At 45.2% G+C, this 20,392-nt stretch overlaps 9 protein-coding genes across 9 annotated transcripts; 4 read left to right on the forward strand and 5 right to left on the reverse strand.

The window, feature by feature from the left end:
• Positions 1–809: 809 nt before the first annotated feature.
• On the forward strand, positions 810–3,043 carry I203_100008 (uncharacterized protein; the record flags this gene model as incomplete). Its single annotated transcript, XM_019151474.1, has 3 exons — positions 810–1,103; positions 1,154–1,424; positions 1,665–3,043. 3 exons carry the CDS (start codon positions 810–812, stop codon positions 3,041–3,043), a joined length of 1,944 nt encoding a protein of 647 aa, XP_018999206.1.
• Positions 3,044–3,294: 251 nt separating this feature from the next.
• On the reverse strand, positions 3,295–4,363 carry I203_100009 (AP-2 complex subunit sigma; the record flags this gene model as incomplete). Its single annotated transcript, XM_019151475.1, has 6 exons — positions 3,295–3,396; positions 3,483–3,535; positions 3,619–3,739; positions 3,984–4,055; positions 4,196–4,255; positions 4,340–4,363. The coding sequence occupies 6 exons, from the start codon at positions 4,361–4,363 to the stop codon at positions 3,295–3,297; spliced, it is 432 nt and encodes a 143-aa protein (XP_018999207.1).
• A 435-nt stretch (positions 4,364–4,798) lies between these two features.
• I203_100010 (uncharacterized protein) lies at positions 4,799–8,366 on the forward strand (the record flags this gene model as incomplete). The annotated part of the gene is made up of 13 exons (XM_019151476.1): positions 4,799–5,059; positions 5,120–5,321; positions 5,418–6,045; positions 6,100–6,382; positions 6,506–6,684; positions 6,752–6,978; positions 7,060–7,161; positions 7,231–7,306; positions 7,372–7,621; positions 7,704–7,767; positions 7,836–7,850; positions 7,955–8,201; positions 8,264–8,366. The coding sequence occupies 13 exons, from the start codon at positions 4,799–4,801 to the stop codon at positions 8,364–8,366; spliced, it is 2,637 nt and encodes an 878-aa protein (XP_018999208.1).
• A 215-nt stretch (positions 8,367–8,581) lies between these two features.
• I203_100011 (uncharacterized protein) lies at positions 8,582–12,141 on the reverse strand (the record flags this gene model as incomplete). The annotated part of the gene is made up of 7 exons (XM_065516557.1): positions 8,582–8,839; positions 8,915–9,244; positions 9,326–10,029; positions 10,084–10,988; positions 11,062–11,538; positions 11,603–11,835; positions 11,896–12,141. 7 exons carry the CDS (start codon positions 12,139–12,141, stop codon positions 8,582–8,584), a joined length of 3,153 nt encoding a protein of 1,050 aa, XP_065373375.1.
• A 1,113-nt stretch (positions 12,142–13,254) lies between these two features.
• Positions 13,255–14,014, forward strand: I203_100012 (cytochrome c oxidase-assembly factor COX23, mitochondrial; the record flags this gene model as incomplete). Its single annotated transcript, XM_019151478.1, has 5 exons — positions 13,255–13,362; positions 13,477–13,497; positions 13,602–13,676; positions 13,833–13,877; positions 13,967–14,014. The coding sequence occupies 5 exons, from the start codon at positions 13,255–13,257 to the stop codon at positions 14,012–14,014; spliced, it is 297 nt and encodes a 98-aa protein (XP_018999210.1).
• A 549-nt stretch (positions 14,015–14,563) lies between these two features.
• Positions 14,564–16,221, forward strand: I203_100013 (uncharacterized protein; the record flags this gene model as incomplete). The annotated part of the gene is made up of 11 exons (XM_019151479.1): positions 14,564–14,607; positions 14,677–14,701; positions 14,758–14,780; positions 14,868–14,890; positions 14,980–15,051; positions 15,146–15,470; positions 15,548–15,559; positions 15,623–15,648; positions 15,740–15,845; positions 15,922–15,998; positions 16,088–16,221. 11 exons carry the CDS (start codon positions 14,564–14,566, stop codon positions 16,219–16,221), a joined length of 867 nt encoding a protein of 288 aa, XP_018999211.1.
• Positions 16,222–16,342: 121 nt separating this feature from the next.
• On the reverse strand, positions 16,343–17,513 carry I203_100014 (uncharacterized protein; the record flags this gene model as incomplete). Its single annotated transcript, XM_019151480.1, has 4 exons — positions 16,343–16,489; positions 16,641–16,760; positions 17,118–17,262; positions 17,464–17,513. The coding sequence occupies 4 exons, from the start codon at positions 17,511–17,513 to the stop codon at positions 16,343–16,345; spliced, it is 462 nt and encodes a 153-aa protein (XP_018999212.1).
• Positions 17,514–17,754: 241 nt separating this feature from the next.
• Positions 17,755–18,495, reverse strand: I203_100015 (uncharacterized protein; the record flags this gene model as incomplete). Its single annotated transcript, XM_019151481.1, has 2 exons — positions 17,755–18,286; positions 18,362–18,495. The coding sequence occupies 2 exons, from the start codon at positions 18,493–18,495 to the stop codon at positions 17,755–17,757; spliced, it is 666 nt and encodes a 221-aa protein (XP_018999213.1).
• A 417-nt stretch (positions 18,496–18,912) lies between these two features.
• I203_100016 (uncharacterized protein) lies at positions 18,913–19,813 on the reverse strand (the record flags this gene model as incomplete). The annotated part of the gene is made up of 3 exons (XM_019151482.1): positions 18,913–19,378; positions 19,463–19,646; positions 19,741–19,813. 3 exons carry the CDS (start codon positions 19,811–19,813, stop codon positions 18,913–18,915), a joined length of 723 nt encoding a protein of 240 aa, XP_018999214.1.
• Positions 19,814–20,392: the final 579 nt, after the last annotated feature.

Consider the following 20,392-nt stretch of genomic DNA (forward strand, 5'->3'; position numbering starts at 1 on the left):
ATGAGTGTTTTGCATGTAACTTACAGTACAATTTGCCGCTGTGTTGATTGTAGATATAGGTGGAGCATTAATCAAATATTGACACTAGCTGATCACCCTCCTTTCACCTAGACACCAGCCGGATCCAGATGGGGAGAATCAAGATGGTGTTCAAGGGATGCATGATCTTCCCATCCATCCCATATCCATCACTCTCATATCCACATCCACGTCCACATATGAGAAACCGTTGCAGCTGCTCGACTCCACATCCTAGGAGTAAGAGTCGGCATAACGTAAGAAGAGATCAGCGGGAGCCCAAGGCTTCCCGGCTACCAGTACGCCAAAAAGAGATTCCAGATTTTTCAACCAGAGGAAACCCCTGATCAAGCATCAAATCGTCAACAAAAAACCGGTACGAGTGCAGCCAGAAGGTCAGAGACTCGGCAATCGCACCCGCACTCGTGAGGTCCACGAGTTGAGCTCTTCAGATAAAAGTTGTACGAGGAATTTAGATTTAATTAGGGGGTGCCTTGTATACCGACGCGTCGAGGTTGTACGAGAGAGGTCTTAGATAGGGTGAAAACCAAGCCCATCTCGATCAAAAAGATAGCATACTCGCAGTAATCGAGGGTACCGAATTAACCAAGAAGAAGATTTTGCATCAGGCGAACTAGATGACTTCAGAGTGTGGGATACATGATTGAGACATGAGGTCATCTTCGAGTTATCGTGTCGGTGTTGTCAGTGTAACCAGATATATACATTCAATTGAAACGGGTCGTGCTGGTCACGACTCGATCCCATCTCATCATCCAGTCGCACCAATAATGTCATCAACTACCATCCTTGCGCCACCAATCACGGCAGCGTCCTCCACCTCTTCATCCTCCAAAATCAATCGATTGAGCACCTCTTCGGCCGGTTCCCACGCATCATTTTCGTCCAACTGGACACCTTCACGCGATTCCATATACTCGGTATCATCGGACGGATGGTCGACCTCGTTGGTGACTCCTCGAGGCGAGAAGAACTTCGATGTGGAGATTTTGAATGATGTCGAGGAAGATAATGATGACAAGGTGGAATATATCGATCTGGCAGGAAAAGAAAGTTGGTGGAATGTGAGCAGTCAGTTTATGTAAATCGGGTGGTGTACTGATGGCAGCGACAGGCCATTCCGAAACGTCTATCACGCCAGGAGAAAGAAAAATCTGTCGAGGACGACAAATGGTCAGATGATTTGCCCACTTTACCCTCGACTTGTATCTTACCAGAAATCGAAAGGACACCTCCGATCTCGCTTGATCAACCTATATCGGCGCGAAAGTTGGGCGAGCTACCTACGACTCTCAGGCCTGAGATTTCGGTTGCTAGTCAATCGGAACCCAAGACGAATATATTCGATGTGTTTAGTCTGGGCAATGGAGTTCAGCATCAAAACGGTGAGTACAGTTCCCCGTATCCAGTGTCCGAAATCTGGAATGGGTTCGTTGTGCACATTGAATGTGTCTCGCATATCAATTCCGCCTAATCTTGAACCTCCAATTCAGATTTCACCTAAACTCTGTTGATGTTTGCGTTGATGTCTTACTTCTTATGTTGTCAATCAATGCCCCACCACTCCACCTATTCGTATGGTACGGAAAATCGTTGTTGACTGACATTGCCTATTCAACATGTAGATCAACACCATCGGGATATGTTCGCTAGCGTACCGATACGTAGACCATTCACAAAACGTCGACCACCTATTCCTTCTTTCTCCACCAATACCTCTGCCTCCTCTTCTTCTTTACCATTCATCCAAACTCGACCGCCCCCAACTCGACCACCTGTACCTCTTAGAGCGTCCTCGCTGAAATCCCTCTTCGACCAGACAACAGCAAATAAGCAGATCGCCCGATCATCCTCCCCTACACCTTCCCATAGACCCAAACCGATCCGCACATTCTCACATCCTCCTTCCACTTCTCTGAAAAAGCACAGACGGATCTCACCCGTCTTACTTCAGCCCATATCAGAAACTCCAAAAGATCTTGACATACCTCCAGAAGGAAGTTGGGCCTTACGTCGACCGAATCGTTCGAAGCCAATACACAAATCGAGATCACAACCTAATTTACGTATTCACCACAATACGTCAGAAGATATGACCATTAAATTTAGATTGAAGAGATCCAATTCTTCAAATGGTACTTCTGTAGATGGTGGATGTGGAAGTGGAAGTGATTTTATGCCATTGGATATATTCCCTTCGTCGTCCAGAGGATCAGGCTCCATGGATGTAGATAGGGTTAAGGATAGGGAAGGTAGAGCGTCATTCTCGGACATGGCAAGATCATTCGTCTCTCGTCCTTCTTCTATACCTGTACCTGAAAGTCCAAGTAGGATGAGTTTGGATGGTAGACAATCCCTCAATCTGGGTATAGGTATGTTGAAGAAAAGCCCAAAGTCGAACAACTTTTTCAGTATGAGGAAGAATTCCGGCCAAATGCATTCACAAAGAAGACCTTCTTTATTGGGATTACCAGAATGGAGTTCTCGACCTAATTCACGATCAATTAGCGAGTCCTACGTTCCTCAAATATCGTATTCAAAGACATTTGAGGCGTTAACATTAAGGACCGAAAGTGATAGTAAATCACCTCTAAGGTTGAGTATAGATGTTAGAAGGAGGAGTGGTGAGGATTTCTTCAAATTACACATGTACAAATCACACATGAACACATCACGTCATTCAATCGCATCTTCCATTTCTTCCAACACTAATCACCACCTTGAAGAAGATTTATTAGCTGTCATAGAAGCTGAACAGTGGAATTGGCCTTCACCGCCTTTCAGAGTCACCAAAGGGGATGATACTCCTACTCCTGGATTATCGACTTCGGGTACGCTAGAAAGTATGATTAGTACCAGTCCACAAACACCTAGTGAAAGTGAATTTGTGTTACATGGTGAAATTGAATATTTAGCCAAGTCTAGTAGGGAGAAAGACAAGGACAAAAGATTCAGACCGCTTAGTCTGGAAGGAAGTGTCGAAAGTTTGGATATCACCTTGTAATAATGTATACAATCGTAAGGGCTTTTGTGTATTATTATTGACCTTCTGTATACACCGTTGTAGCTATAAATATTCTCTTGGGCGTTATGAATGTATATCATCTGGTATGTTTTCACTTCAGTAGCTCGTGTTGATAAAACCGAGGTGATACTTACCTAGGCTAAAGTGCAGCGTTCAGCTCAAATAGGACATACAATTTACATCTCTACTAGAATACTATAAATACAATACATCGTGTCCACCTCAACAAGCTATTCTAGTTTTTCCAAATAATCAAGTCTATCCAGAACGACCTGCTTGGAAGTCTCTTCAATCTCTCCTGCCAAAAACACTTCATCGAGAATTGCGTAGACCTACGATGGTATGGGAAGGATCAGTATAGTTGAGGTCACGGGGTGATGAGCACAAAATTACGTTAGGTCCTAAAGAGAATACGTACCTTGTAAAATGAGAATACCAGATCTAATTCGCAGACATTTTGGAAGAATGCATCTGCGTTTATAGATCAGCATTTGTCCTGAGAATATGACAGGAGTATATTGGATGAAAGATGGATTTTAGATTTTAACACCCACCTAACACCTCCACGAATAGATGGATGGCTTCCAGATAGGCTAATTCGTTATCGTTCGAATCCACACATACGCAGAAGAAGAGTCCGGCGTATCGTCGGTAGACGATCTTGTCATTTCGGAACTATGGTCAGGTGGTAGAGAGGAGACGAGAGTGAAATGATAGAAGAGAAGAGGAGCATTGGGGAGAGGTCATGGCGGGCCAGATTGCGAAAGATCAGATTTGATGCATGGAAAGAGTGAATGGGCAGAACGATGGGTGATATTCATGATATATTGTCGTAAGGGGAGTCCGAAGCAATGTTGTGGAGGAGTGTCTGCATTAGCGAGACACGAGACCTATGCTTCCGAAAACAGAATGTACTCACCTCGACAAAGTTAGATTGGTATTTCTGATCCCTGGGTGCTATCAGACGATGAACTTCTCCTCTCAATCGGACCTACCAATTGTAGCATTGGTCAGCATTGCTCTCTCAACATGCCCACCAGTCATTCGTCTCACTAGATGAGAGAGAAAGAGGCAATACCTCTAATGGTATGGGGCCGGGGATGATGGATCTGCTATTACACTCGCACGTACCTTCTCATCATCGTCATATGGTGAATACCATTTCGAAAGTCTCGTTTTCCCTTGTCGGTTCTGTAGATCAGCCAATTTGAGCAGTGTCAGTCAGAGCTCGCCGTGTGTGAATTATGTGAGGTATCAATGAGACACGAAGCTTACCTGCACAAGGATGAATTTGATCATCTGAAACCAGCGATGCAAAGTGAAGTAAAGGAGCGGAGAGAGTCCGTGAGAGTGATATCAAACTGTGTCGAGCTCGTGATTGATTCTTGGCGAGGGTTGCGGATGATCCTGACAGTTGTCTATCTGGTATCAACTCGATCGACTGGCTTGGGCGGTAAGAGTGTCCTTGTCCTGAATAGAATGGTAGTATTGATTGATTGATGAGGACAGACCAAGACCTCGATAACAATGTGATCTCATATTCCCTACCCATCCAGTACGAGGTGGGTGGACCGTGCGCCCGACGGTGCACACTTGCAGGTGCCACGTGGTCCGTCGTTTCAAGCTTAAATTCAGGTCAACGCAGTACTCGAGTACTTGTAAATCATCATGTCATATCTTGTTCCCCTCTCTCCTTTCTCTCCTTACACTTCACTTCACCACGACACTTGTAACATGCCACCGATCTACGGTCCAGTACCGGACGAGGAGAGAGAGAATGTCCCGCTAGCTCCTTCACCTCAGACACCTAGAAAGAGGAAAGATTCGTCAGGTCTGTCAGACGCGTCATCAACTGAATTCAGAGATCAACTCGAGGTGGAACCATTCGACGAGAAAGGTGATAGGTTCAGGGACGATCCGAGATTGGAGGATGAGGCTGGTAACGGAGACGGAGATGAAGATGAGCAAGGATATATCGTACAACCTCCTCAGAGGGTGAGCGTTCATTCATCATTTCCTAAGTCGTATCAGTCGAGTACGCTGACTCGGTCACAGCTCCGATCTCGTCAGAAATCACGAAAGATCCTGGCTATCCTCATAGCCATCCTTACATTCGCAGCTGCTATAGGAGTACTAGCAGCTTCTGGCTATTCTGCACCGACTTTTGGGAAAAGTGGGAATCAGAGGATAACGATGGATCATGTGTTCAATGGAACCTTCAACGCTTGGAGTAAGCAGCTCGATTGGGTCAAACAGGGTGTGTTGCATCATTCATCAGTCGGTGACCGGATGAGTCTCACTTGATGCCTTTGTTTCCTACACAATGCTGACTCACGCTGCTACCTCATCACAGCCGCCGATGGTACTTTCTCCCACATCAACAAAGACAACAACATCGTGCTCGCCGACGTGCATAATATGACCGAAGAGACAATCCTAGTCGAGTCGTCCAAAGTGGTTGACGAACATGGAAATAGATTACACTGGCAATCATGGTGGTTATCTGCTGATATGGAATACGTCCTATTCAAGACTGATCACGTTAAACAATGGAGACATTCATCCTTTGGGAATTACTGGGTTCATCGACGTTCCGATTCTACTACTTTTCCCGTTATCACTCCATCGAGTCATCCGACAATCACTAAATGCGTTTGGTCGCCTGTCGGACACGCTCTGGCATTCGTATCGAAGAATGATCTATACGTAATAACCGAAGAAGAGATGCATTCTTCTGGTAGACCCAAATCGACTAGGATCACAACGGATGGTAGCGAGACGATTTTCAATGGTGTTCCAGATTGGGTATATGAAGAGGAAGTATTCGAAACTGATTCGGCACTTTGGTGGTCACCCGATGCTGAATCTATAGCTTATCTAAGGAGTGATGAGTCGGCTGTGAAAGATTTCAAACTTCAGTATTACAATCCTTCAAATGACGCTTTTGAAGTTCACCAGTATGCTACGGAATTAGACATGAAGTGGGTAAATCAGCTTTCCGTTTGCAGCATATAAGCTAATTTGGGCTCGACTAGATATCCTAAACCGGGCACGCCCAATCCATTAGCCACGGTCCATACATATACTTTATCCTCTCAAAGTCGACATCAACTAGCTTGGGAAGGAGAGATGCCGCTTGACAATCGAATGATCATCGAAGTAGGCTGGGTAGCAGATAACGGTTTGTTGGTCAAGGAGATCGATAGGGCTGCTAGGAAAGGAAATGTAGTGTTGTTCCAGGATGGGCAGACTCAAGGTGATATAGTGAGGATTTTAGGTAAAGAGGGGGAAGAAGGTGATGATGGGTGGATCGATCATGTGAGTGAAGGTTGTCATTTTTGCCCATCTAGATGTTCAGAAGTGCGAACGAAAGATCACTTGAGTGGCCAAGAATCGTGGCCGATAAGACTGGTCTTCGCTCATTCCCAATTACTCCTGTAGGGCCAAAACGTCATTCCCATCAAGGGTGCACTTGAAGGTTATCTCGATATCGTACCCAATGAGGGATACAACCACATCGCCCTCTTCAGTCCCATCAATGCTACTAAGCCTATGTGGATTACATCGGGTGAATGGGAAGTAACCCAGATCTCAGGCGTGAATGTCGACAAAGAAATCATGTGAGTGAGATCTTGACTCTGACTATAACATTCATACGCAAATCAATGCTGACGGACCCATAATCAGCTACTTTACGGCTGCGACACCATCAACCGATCGACATATCTACTCTGCACCTATGCCGACATCGACAACCGAGCAATACGATCAGACTTTCACTGCTTTGACCGATAATTCCTCACCTGGATATTACGAAGCATTTTTCTCGCCCGGTGCTGGATATTACGTTCTTGGGTACAGAGGTCCGGAAGTACCTTGGCAAAGATTATTGGAGACAAATCCTGGAGAAGAGCGTGAGTATACCATATCTAGATATCTAGCTAAGGATCATTATCCGTACAGCTGCAAAGCTAACGGCTACTGGTGAAATGTAGCCATCAATGTACTTCTTGAAGGCAATCCTCAGCTGAATCAGACGTTGAGCGAGTTTGTGAGGCCGATCATTACCAGGCAAACTATCGAGAGTGACGGATATGGTGTGTCTATACCATTTTCTCCTCTACAAAGTCAATGAGAAGTCTACTGATTTACGTTGTTGATGATAGAAATCAACGTATTGGAGATGCTGCCTCCCAATATCGACACTTCAGGTCGAAAGAAATACCCAGTTCTGATGCGAGTGTGAGTGTGGTCAAGTCTCATTGTCGCAGTATCCGAAGCATGTATTGATGCTGGTACTGTATCAGATACGGTGGACCAGGTTCTCAGATGGTACATAACCGATTCGAACGCGATTGGCATTCATACCTAGTAACTACTTTGAAATACATCGTTGTGGTAGTAGACGGGCGGGGCACGGGATTCAAAGGTCGAAGACTTCGCAATCCCGTGATCGATGATCTCGGGCATTGGGAAGTCGTGGATCAAATCAATGCCGCGAAAGAGATGGCCAAGAGAAGTTATGTAGACAGGAACAGGATTGGAATATGGGGATGGGTAAGTGTCAGGACTCTTCGATGGGTATACGGTGATGAATCCCCCACATCTTGCGTTTGGCTGACCACCTGATAACATATAGAGTTACGGTGGATATATGACTTGTAAGACTATCGAGGCGGATTCTGGTATATTCACGTTAGGAAGTGAGTTATGCTTGATGTCATGTTATGAGCAGAGAAGTGTGAAGGCTGATCATTATCTTCACTCGTAGTGGCTGTAGCACCAGGTCAGTTGATCTTGTCCCAATAATTGACTAAATATCTAGCACGATTCAACTCTTTGATTTGGCTCGATATGATCTGGCGATGCTGATTTAACTTACTATTGCAGTCACCAACTGGCTATACTACGACTCCATCTACACCGAGCGATACATGTCTGTCCCGTCGTCCAACCAAGATGGATACATCCGAAGCGCAGTCAACAACGTCACTTCTTTCGCTGGCGATAAAGTAGATTTTATCTGGGCTCATGGAAGCGGGGACGATAATGTCCATTATGCCAATTCGGCGAGCTTGTTAGATAAGTTGACGCAGGAACAGGTCAGAGGTTGGAGGTTCAGGATGTTTACTGATTCGTAAGCTCCTCACTTATCACAGACAGAAAATAGAGGATGCTAACGATTTATGTATGATGTAGAAATCACTCGATGGATAAGAGACAAGCTTATAGAGAAGTATATGAATGGATGACGGATTATCTGAAAGAGAAGTGGGGAGTGGGCGGGAAAATACATCATTAGTAAATTACAGGAACAGTAGATAAGGACATTCCCTACACGTAGAGTAGGTAGGTCGGTTGATACTTCAGTGGATCGTTTGGGAATACCAGTCGTTGCACTGGATGCATGTTGTAAAAGTAGGGATACACCCAGATTTCCTAAGAGGACTCAGAAGCAAAGACTAACAATACCAACTGAAGCTTACAAAATACAGAACTACCTAGATATACCTTCGGTCACACCGGACTGACAGGTATAGGCGTATTGGACCTATCTAGCGGTATAGCCTCATAAGCTGATCTACTAGGTCTACGTAGACTCAACCTCCTCAATAAAGGTAAGAGACTTCCTCTTCTGGTTATTTCCGATCCTAAAGATATTATCGAGCTCATAGAATCCCTAAATTCGAAAAGTATCTTTGATAAGCCATTGAGAGTCCCTCCGGGTGAATAAGGTTCGTCAGGCATGACTGATGATATAGGTCTCTTCCACCACTATATCCATATCATTATCAGCATATATCATACCATGATGACAATATTGAAGAATACAGAATTGCTTTGACTCACCTTTAAAGTTAGACTTGAACAAACTACTGAAACACTACTAAAAGCCATAGCAGCAGCAGCCATCATAGGGTGTAAATGGATATTCCACGGTAAGAAGAACCCCATTGCTAAAGGAATCATCAGAATGTTATAGCAACATGCCCAAATCAAGTTGGCTTTGATCTTTCTGAATATATGATGTCCTAGATTCAAAGCTGCTACTACGTCCAATAAGTCCGATCTCATCAGGACTACATCGGCAGCTTCGATCGCGATGGACGTTCCGGATGATAAAGCTATACCGAGTGAGGCTGCTACGAGAGCTGGTGAATCGTTGATACCGTCTCCGACCTAACGCAGAGAATGACATAAGTTACAGGATTGCCACTTAAACGATGACCATGACATCAGTTATCGGTATTAACCACTCACCATAGCTACTCCACCACCATCTTTTAATCCCAAATCACCAACAACCTTTGCTTTTCCTTTGGGACTGACACCCGCATACACCTCATTCTCATCTATCCCAACCTGCTTGGCGATGGCTTTAGCAGTCACTTCCGCATCTCCAGTTAACAGCGTCACTTTGATACCCATATCTTTCAAAGCTCTTATAGCATGCGCCGAAGAGGGTTTAGGTGAATCCGCCAGAGAGAGTGCCAAGACAGGTATGGAGGTTGATGATCTGATGAAAGAGACGAAAATGACTGTTCTAGCCAAGTTCATCTGTTGTTCTTCAAACTCCCTCATCTTATCTGGCAATTCCACTTCCATCGTCTTTTCGTCCAAAGTACCCGTTGATGACTGCGATAAGACGAAATTCGATTTACCGATCCTTATTCTCTCTTCCACTGATCCATTCGATAATCTAACCACAGCTTCCAAACCTTCCCCGGTAAACGACTCAAATTCAATCACTTCTCCATTAGGTGGCGATAATCCCGCAGAGGACAGTACATCTCGACCGTAGGCTGCGATCGATACACCCAATGGATGTTCGGATCTAGCTTCTGCAAGTGACAAGATTGAAAGTACCGTGTGTCGTTGTAAGGGTGTCGCCGAGGTGGTCAGGGATAATGTCGATGGTGTATCAATTTCGAAATTCGAATTCGGTGATCCAGCAGTTAAGTTACCTGAAGGTGCCCAAGTAGCAGCAACCACCTGCATTTTACCTTCAGTGACTGTACCTGTCTTATCGACGACGACTCGTCTAACACCTTTACAAGCTTCTAGAGCTTTCCCACCTTTGATAAGTATACCATTTTGAGCTCCTACCCCCGTGCCTACCATTACTGCTGTAGGTGTACTGAGACCCAATGCACAGGGACAAGCGACTACCACGACGGATATGCACAACTTGAGACAAACGCCGAATTTGCTTGCTCCAGGCGAATGAAATACATCGGGAAGATTACCAGTAGAGTTAAGAAGTGAGATGGTCATCCATGCCATAAAAGTGATAAGACTGAGAGTGATGACGATAGGAACGAATATACCAGCTACTCGATCAGCGAACTGTTGAATGGGTGCTTTTGAAGTTTGAGCATCTTCGACCAATTTGACAATTTGAGATAGAGCTGTGTCGGCGCCTGCACGAGTGACTCTAAACGTGATCGTTCCCAGTCCGTTGACAGTTCCTCCTATAACTTGATCACCAACTTTCTTAGCTAGGGGCACAGCTTCGCCGGTGACCATCGATTCGTCAACCGATGTAGCACCCGTCAAGACTACACCATCTGCGGGTATCTTCTCGCCAGGTACTAGCAACACTACATCTTCCACCTGAACTAATTCTGTGGGTACTTTCCTTGTTTCGGCCGAGGTATCTATTGATTCCCCTTCAGCAGGTGGGTTAACGTATATCGTAGCTGACGAAGGGGTAAGTGACATGAGATCGGTGAGCGCAGCTGATGTTTTACCTTTTGCGAGATTCTCGATGTACCGACCGAGAGAGACGAAAGTGATCAACATCGTGGATGTGTCGAAGAAGGTTTGAGGGCGATAGTTTGGATCAGAAGAAAACATAGCGAAGAACATGGAGAGGACAGAGTAGGTGAAAGTAGCGGATGTACCGAGCACGACAAGGACGTCCCTATGATTGGAAACTTAGCATCTCCGATACAATACGGAAGGACAGCAATAGTCATGATCAAAATTGAACTTACATCGTAGCTGAACCATGTTTAACAGACTTCCAAGCATTCTCGTAAAACCTCCTTGCTAGAAACAGCTGTACCGGTATTGTCAACAGCAAACAAACCAAATCACCTAGATATATCCCATCGACCAATTTCCACATTGTCCAGCCCATCAACCAATGAGGTAGGTACATCGATAACATCCCAATAACGAAAACGGGTACAGCGAATATAGCGGAAACCATAAAAGTTCTTCTCCATGTGGCTGTTTCCTTGTGTTTCTGTAATGATGCTACTTGTGAATCGTCCCTTGTTGATACGGGAAGGAAAGATAGCTGAGGGAACCTAGCGGATAAGGTATCGACAAGTGTACGAAGTGAGATGAGCAAGGGGGAATGAGTGAGTGCGAGATGTGTATAGGGTGCTGGGAGGGTTGCTGAATGTACACCTGCCAAGTTTGAGGTTGTCTCGAGCAGAGAATTGACGACTTCTGGATTCTCCAGACTGTGATACGTACAACCATAGGTGAGGTGGAGGATCAAGACATCTAGAAGAACTTTGAGCTCACCCGTAAACTCTCAACTCGACCTCGTCAACTTCACTTTTCTCCACTACCGTAGCTTCGAATCCTATATCTTCGATCTCTTCTGCTATTCTTGCATCATCCCATTTCTTTCCTTGATCATCTATGAAATCTTCGTCGTACTCCACTACACCTCTTTCGGCTAGCAGGGAAATCTGTACGGAATGAATACCAGGTTGCTTCAATTGAGATTCGATGGAGGCTACGCATGCACCGCACTGCAGTATGATCAGTCAGCAGGGGCTTTCGCTTGAAAAGAGTAATATGTCATGACTTACTGTCATGCCCCCCACTCTCAATTCGACTCTCTTCAATCCCTCAGGAGCATCTTTACTTAACAGCCCACCTGCTGAACTGGATGATTCCCCAAATTTACCTTCCTCTTCAACCCCTAGTGTGATTCCTTGAGATATTCGCGGTGAGGTGAATATCGATGTGATAGGTGTCGGTATGACCGATGCAAAGGTGTTGAGTAAGCCTGAGCCACTCGCTGAGCGATTCCGGTTATGCGTAGGGAGAGACATGGTGGCCAATGGAGGGAGGACGGGAGATGAAATGGGGTGTCGACCTAGAGGGTGATATGTATCTATGATTCTGATTTACTGTTGCGTCTCAATGTTTCGACGGTTCAAAGGTGCAAGTCGGAAGTCTGAGTGTTAATTAAGGAGGTGAAAAGGAATGAGGTTGTGATGGTGGTGGTGGTTTGTTGTCGTTGTTGTGTTTCAGATGGTTGGCAAGCAGATGTGAGTGACAATCCACAGGTCATACAGCTCAAGATCATACACACAGCGACTCGACCTTTGTTTCAAGTGTTCCGTCGCGTTATTGCTTCGACGGGTGCTCGATATTCTTGGCTGTCGCTGTCGCTATCGATGATCAGGTCGAGTTGGAGCCATAAGCTTGGTATTTGCTTGGTAATATGAAGATATTCGATGCATACGTTCACATTTATAATGACGTTGGCTGTGGTTGTTGTCTTTGGGTTGGGAGCCAACTCTAAAAAAATAGGGAATCAATCGGGTTACGTGATCTAGCTGATCGGCCGGATTAACCCGCATACGGGAATTCACCATTCATCTCTCGACATCTACGGGTATCCTTCATCATTCATGCATACCTCAGGACTGTGTAAAGAAGGCAGCAGATGGTCGCACGAAGACAGAGACGCTCCACCGTGATTCTGACCATGGAATGAGGTGTTTCCATACAACCGAGCTGAGTGTTGTATCTTATTGACACAAAAGAGTGAGCGAGTGAAATGCTCGAGATAGCACTCATTGGAAGACCTTTTCATCAACACAGTGCTATCACCCTTCAACATAAATGCGTAGACCTGTCACTGAATCTACAGAGACAGCAGTGGTCGTATCACAAGACAGCTTCGGACTTGAGAGGTCTGAGTCTCCCTCCATTCTGTCACCAAATGGAACGAAGGGCAGGAGTGTAGAGTGTGGGGCACCATTCTTCCGAATTTCATGTCTTCATTTTCCAGATGTTCAGACGGCCAAAGGCGATTGTTTCATGGCTCTGACGAACATCTCGGATCTTCATAACCCAACATCTTCGTACAATCGACTCATACTTAAGATACAAGTCACTGATACAGGCAATTCAAGTCCAAGCTGTTGACACCAGCCATGGCATCTCAAGTTCCACCTTCCAAGAATCCAACGCCTTTAGCCGATCGCCCGCTACCTCCTTCAGCGGCTTTGTCGGAACCGGCGGATTACAAGAATACGTTCAGGGTGAGTTGTGAAGTGGTATGATCCGTCATTTGCTTCCATTGCCGCCGCAAGCAGATCTCTCTGGTTGTGATCATGCTGAGACCTTTTGCTGATATGACTGATCATCAATCTTAGGGTCGAATGGCAGCTTCCAAGGTATGTTATGGTTGGTTGATCTCAATCGACATAGAATGAGGGCGGACCGCGAAAACGTTCGAAAAGCTAATGGGAGTGAGTCTCATCTTGGATCATGTGAACAGTACGCAGACCCATGTGAAGCAGCTTCGAAAGCATCATTAGCATGCTTGGAAAGGACGCATTACAATCGAGACGAGGTGAGTTAAATGTTCTTTCCGTACCTCTGCTCTTACCCCCCTTATAAATATACGTCTCTACTTATCGCATGTCCTCTTTTGTATAATGCGATCGGATGTACAACTCAATCCCCCCAAACACGTTGACGATGTCATAGCTGACCTTGATCTGATCAGTGTCTAGATTTCTTCGCAGCATACAGGGAATGTAAAGGTAAATGGGTGAGTGATCTAATGACCTTACGTCTAGTCGCAACCTCGCATCTTAGTCTAGAAAAGACTAGAACTGATATCTGCATTACCTACTGTAGATCGCGCAACGTAAAGAAGATGCGAGGAAAGGGCGGGATACTGTGTGATGGGAGACATGAATGCATGACTTTGTATAAATTCGCTACGGTGCATGATACGCATTGGGATAGAAGCATTAACAAGCTTCTTCGTCTCTTTGGCGATATCAGGATCTGCATGGGTTTTGAACCGTAGATGTAGCTGCTTTGTTCTGCGCAGTGTTGAAAGCTGTGGCAAAGCAGATGAAGGCTATACTTGTTTGAGCTGCTGCATTAAGTGGCTTCTTCCCTGGATATTGCACTTTCCCACGCTGAAAAGTCACTCAATCCACTGGGGCCGCGGAGCTGTCTCCGTCAATGATGAGAGTTTCAGCGAGAGCCTGAGCCGATGTGACATAACGTATTATGTTGTTATTTCTTTGAGACTGATTGTGTTCGGTGCTGAATGAGTTGATCCTCCGGATTAACAGATTAACCGGACTACTGTCAGTCCAACTGGTCACTTGCCATAAGTCACCTTTGCTTTCAACGAGTATATCTTCATAAATTATCAGATTTTTACTCTCAACACTCGCACAGCAGTATCTTCGGAATCTATACTGAAGCTGGATCGCTATCATGGGAGTCATCGAAACTCTAGCTGGGATAGGTATGGCTGTGGGGTGAGTAGCGCAACTTTCTTCTTTCAGCTTTCGACAATCCAAGATATCCATGCTGATCTCTGACCCTAGGTCTCCGCTCATCTACGCAGACCAGGTAAGCTTTGTGACGGGGTACATGTGGGTATAAACCTAGGCTGATGCCTACGAAAGGCATATAGTATCGTGAAGAAGAAGTGAGTCTCAGGAAATCTTACCTAGATGCACTGCGCTTTTGCGATCTGGCATATGCTGACGTTTCATCTTGACTTTACCTCCCCTAGAGACTCTTCAGGATTCACTCACGGTATGCATTCCATCATTGCAATTAATCTCGACCATCGTCCAGCAACTCAACTTGTGATCGATGAACAAGCTCATAAATTCCATTTATAGACGTATGCGGTGTACTGCTCGTAGCCAACATAATACGTGTCTTCTTTTGGCTAGGCAACAGGTTTGAAATACGTGAGTGTATCGGCCCATCGAGCCTGCAATTTACTCGGTGTGGCAATCGTAAAAGCTTGTGTACGATGTACTGATCATCATTATTGACCAATAGCTCTACTCATTCAATCTCTCCTCTTGATAATATCCCAACTTGGCCTTCTAGCTATTTGTCTCCATTACAAAACCCCTTCCGAATCATCCGACTACGCCCCCTTATCGCCTTTACCGCCAACTTCAGAAGACCCTCCAACGATGGGGCATGTAAGGCAGGATTCGGATTACATAAACCAACCGCCTACCTCTATGAGTGGGAGCGGGAAGAGTAAAAGACCTTTTGAGTTTTGGCAATGGGAGGGATATGGAAGTTACCTTGAGTTTCTGGCTGCTCTGATACTTGCATTGGGATTTTTACAGATAATACTGGGGAGATGGATGTGGTAAGATTCCTATATGCTTGCATTAGCGGAATGTGTAATGATCACTGAACCTGACTGTATTTGGGTGATGGGTATAGGTATATCGATGCGTGAGCTATTTTCAGTTCCAACTGCATATATGAAGACTAGCTAATTGAATAATGGATGAACAGATTGGGTTTCGTTGCTCTTACGATCGGTATGTGTGATCTTTCATCGCTATGCCAATTTTGTCCCAAGTCAACTCCTCAAGAGACCACAGCTGATATCCTTGCCTCTCTCTAATACAGAATCAACGTTGCCAATCCCACAATTCATATCCAACTTCAAGCGTAAATCATGTTATGGATTCAGATCATCCACTCTAGCAGGCTGGTTCTTCGGTGATGCGTACAAGTGAGCTCTATGTCCTATCTTCCGGGACCAACATCGAGATTGATACTCATAACTGACTCCTTCTCCCCCACTGAAGGACCGTCTACTTCTTCATCAGGGGATCACCAATACAGTTCAAAGTGACTGCGATTATGACACTATGTTGGGACAGCGGTGAGTATATCTTTATCTATCTTCACCGAGTTTCCACTTAGTTCTTGAATAATTGAGCTGACTTTTGTCACTGTCGTAATTTGCGTTAGCTGTACTCGCTCAACGTATCATATACGGATCCAACCCTCCTCGAGAAACTTCCACTCAGTTCCCTTCCTCCAATCCGGAGGAATCAAGAGGTCTGAGATCAGATGGAGAAGAAAGGCAATTCTCGATCCAATGAGTGAACAGTCATAGAATGGAGAAAAATGCAATGCATTTATGAGATTATGAGAATATCCATCCATCCGTTTTCAACCTTAACTCCAACTCCAACTCCAATCCATCCACAATATGTTGACCGTTTAGTGGGTACCTTCCCGCTTGGAGAAGATGTTTCTCTTTTCTGCTCGTTTTTGTTGAATCTTTTCGACAGTCATGTAGTCCCATTCGGCTCGTTCAGCTTCTTCGGCAACCACCTGTTCGATCAATGGTGTGAGGTATCGGACGTCCTGTGGTGGATGGGCAAAGGTCAGTTGGAGCTCTGTACGCATGCAAGGATAGTAGTCTTCCAGGTGTTGGCCATGAAACCCAGAAGAGCATGTAGCAAATTGATAGTTTCGGAAGTGGACTGGATTTGATGAGCAGAACAACACTACTCACTTGCTCAGGAGTAGTCCATTGCTCCTTGGGAAGCTTCTTGTGTCCCATTGATTGTTGGATACCTCTTCGCATTCGGAATACTCGGTCGTATCGTTGTTGAGGGGAGAGACGTTGGAGAGCCTGCACATGAGCATGAAAATGCCAGTCAGCGCTTAGTCCATCGTATCCCAAACCCACTGCTACGCATCCTAATCAAGCAGCAAATCGACCCTGTCCTATCCCTCGCAGCTCAACACGAATTTCTGATTCACATCCTCCGTATTGACAGTACTAGACATTCTGATTCCCCAGATCCCTTCTCTGTGAATGTCTTTCTCTCCGTCACTCTCGCCTTGCGCCCTTCTATACATAACTCTTCGCTCCGCTTCGATTCGATTGTGCCCCAATCGGATCCCACGATTTCTTCTCATAGACACATTCGATCTACCATACCATCCTCCATCTCACTTCGGACTTGATCTCAAGATTATGACCCACCTTTTGCACTTGAGGGGTTTCCTCTACGATCAAATCATCATAGAGATAACCCTTTTGTCTATAACCAGCAGCGTTCTTGTAGAAGTTTGACCATCTGGCCCAGTACTTTTGGAGTCCAGGTCTTTGTCTGATCCATGGGGCGAGGCTGTTGTTGGCGATTCAAGAAGGAAGTGGAAATTGACGAGATGAAATGAGTAAGAAAGTGGGTGAGGCGAGGGAGGAGTTGCATGACATTGACATTGTTATTTGATGATGTCGAAATGTCGGATAGATACGGATACCAAGTGAACAAATTAGCATCCCTCCATGAGATTATTCAATTCCCCTTCGTGAAAGATACACTTACGAAGGGCCGAGAGGACCGTTCCCGAAGATCATCTTGGTGAGAGAAGGCATGGTGGGTAAGGGGTGTGAGTGGTGGTGATGGTGATGTGTAAGATATCAATGGTAAGAAAGTACCAGTTGATTTATGCTGTCTGTACAATCAATCTACAATCTCGGACGATATCATTGGTCTTCTCAACCGCAGTGGCATTCACTGCCAATACGGAATCAAATAATCAAATCACAGCAGCACCAGGTAACATCGGAGAATATCGGAAATATGACAGCATCAATCCAATGTGGCAACCTGATCTTATGCATCATGCCAATCCAAGCTCCTGCCAGTGCCGGTGTCTCCCCAGGTCGTCATAGACTCGACGAAGCACTGCTTAGATCGTAATCTTCCTATAAGGGTATTCTCCATCTCGTATCTCTCGCTATCACCCTCAAGCGGTTCTTCCAATATATTCTCACTCCTTCTTTTTGTGTAAATCCCTCGAAGAGCCTTCTCGATCTTTGATAGCTCTTCGTCAAGATTCATTTGCAATGGATTATCGTTCTCACCCCACTGAGCAGCTCCTCTACCTATAGAAGAAGAGAATGATCTGTCTGACTTGAACTCTGACCATGAATCTTCGGCTAGACGTCGTCTCTGTCTGACTCCCGGATCATCTCTCGCAAGATACGAGTAATCACCGCGGGTGTCGATCTCCAATTCGTGGAGTTGCTGTTTCGATCGGATCTCACTGAGAAACTGTCGATCTCTGTGTCTGCCCAATACGATGTGCTTCCTTTGAGGACCGGCTTGCCTGATATGGTCGTCTTCTGTCGCTACCAAGTAAAAACTGATGAAGATGCGCAAGTCACGAAACCCCCAGTGAACTCAAGTAAGGCTAAGGATCTATCTTGGGCAGACCTACGCAGAAAAAGCGAAGACTTGGTCGTTATCTACCGGTGGTAAAGTGAGATCCGCATCAGCAGACTGACTCCGGTTCAAGTCGATATGTGGTTTGAGAACATACCAATGACAGTAAAAATAGGGTTTCAAGGTCATGTTTTATTAAATTTTTCGTAGTCATGACTGTTCGTTGCTTATCGATTTAAATGTAGAGATGGGTAGTCGGCAAAAGAGTAGAGGACTTCTTCTCAGTGGGCAACGACATGGTATGTATATATATATATATATATTTACAAATCCAGCGACGAGAGTTGGGAGACGACTGTGAAAGAATGTCTGGTAGTGTGCATGCACTGTTTGGGTCGTATAGCCCTCGAGACATTCCTCAGCGGCTAACAAAAACTGGCATTTTAAGCCAAACATGGCAATATACTGCACTGTGGTAATGTAGGATCAACAGGACATCTCAGAGGGAAACAAATCTTATCGATACGCATGCATGAGGGTGCAGAAAATCAGCATATAAACAAAAACCATAACTTTATCCAGAGTAAAGTCTTATCCATATGCATCTCAGAAATCTTTCTTCACAGTAGATTGTGTGAATGCTTGCCTAGCTCTGAAGGGGTCTCCCTCCACAAAAGAGTTTCCTCTTCCAAAGCCCCTTGACATCCCAAACGGATTACCCATTCCGAAAGGATTTCGTTGAGCAGGTGCATTGCCATCTTGAGTATCCAATGATAAGATCATTGGCTCATCCACGTGCGAGAGCGTTTCGCTTTTCGACATTGTGTGGAAATCCTCTAACTGACCTGGAGTCTCTGCTAGGTTGCATGAATAAGCAGCAGTCTCACCTTCTTGAACGATTTCTTCCCAATTTGGCATTCGCTTTTCGAACCTTACACTTTTAAGAGATAAGAACCCTTGGACCGTCGAAGGGGAATATACAGGCAATTCATATTCAGTAGACTGTAAGCTATGCCAAGCTTGTTGAGACGCCTCCTCTTTATCTCTAGCAGATTGCAATGAGTTGTTTAGTCTGGCAGTATCCCGTGTATCCTTCAGCAAACTGATATATTCATCTGTTGAAGCGAATAATTCACCTTTGATGGATTTGTGTTACTCTTTAAGAGCTTGGCCATCGAGGTACAGGCTTGGTTCGTTATACGGTGTAGTTGATTGATTAGCTACGAGTTTAGTAATCATTTGGCTGTTATGTCTAGCCCTTTGGGTAGGATCTTCGATGAAGGTTGTGCCCGACTGAGCTGCAGTGGTGTCGTCCAGTTCGGGCAGCCGGTCGGTATTTGCTAAAGATATATGAGTACAGTTGCATACAGTATTAGTAATTCAAGTTACCATCCAGTCAGCGGTTCTTGCGCTGTTTCAAAAATATGGACTCACCATCACCAGAGAATACCAGGTCTTTTCGAAGCCAGGCGTAAGGCTTAGGCCCATTTGACATTTCCAGAGACATCATGAGATGTGTGTGCAGATTAGGTGTAGCACAGTGACAACGAAGAAGGCAAAAGAATGTGAAAATCACCAGTATTGCTATATAATAGGAGGGTGTGGGTAGAGGGAAGAGATCAAAACAGTCACTACTTCCTCCCCGTGGTAGCTTTTTGCATCTGAAATTGACAGGAATGGCGGTGTAGCTCATTCCAAGAACTTTGAGGAAGTAAGTTAACGTGTCCTTTGATGTCCATCGACAAACGTTGAGCTGTGCCGAAGGAGCCGGTAGCGACTTCTGTGTGAATAGCACTCCTTTGTGGTATTCAAACAATCTCACGTAGGCATTGCATCATGGAGCTCACTGCTTAAAGACCTCCCCTTTTGCATGGCAACTCCGAGCATGCTCTGTTGGATTGACTCAAGCTTTTTCCTGATAGAGGTGTATCGGCAATACGGCATCTCACCGTTTAGGTGAAACAACGCTGCCATGAATCTTCCGATGTATCTTTTGACCAAGGTCTTACGTGAAGGTATCGTGTATTGACAATGAGAGGGACAATGCATGTTGAACCTGCTCTAGAGAGGTGCCCCGAATGACCAT

This window comes from Kwoniella mangroviensis (genome assembly GCF_000507465.2).
Source record: "Kwoniella mangroviensis CBS 8507 chromosome 1 map unlocalized Ctg01, whole genome shotgun sequence".
Classification (NCBI taxonomy): domain Eukaryota; kingdom Fungi; phylum Basidiomycota; class Tremellomycetes; order Tremellales; family Cryptococcaceae; genus Kwoniella; species Kwoniella mangrovensis.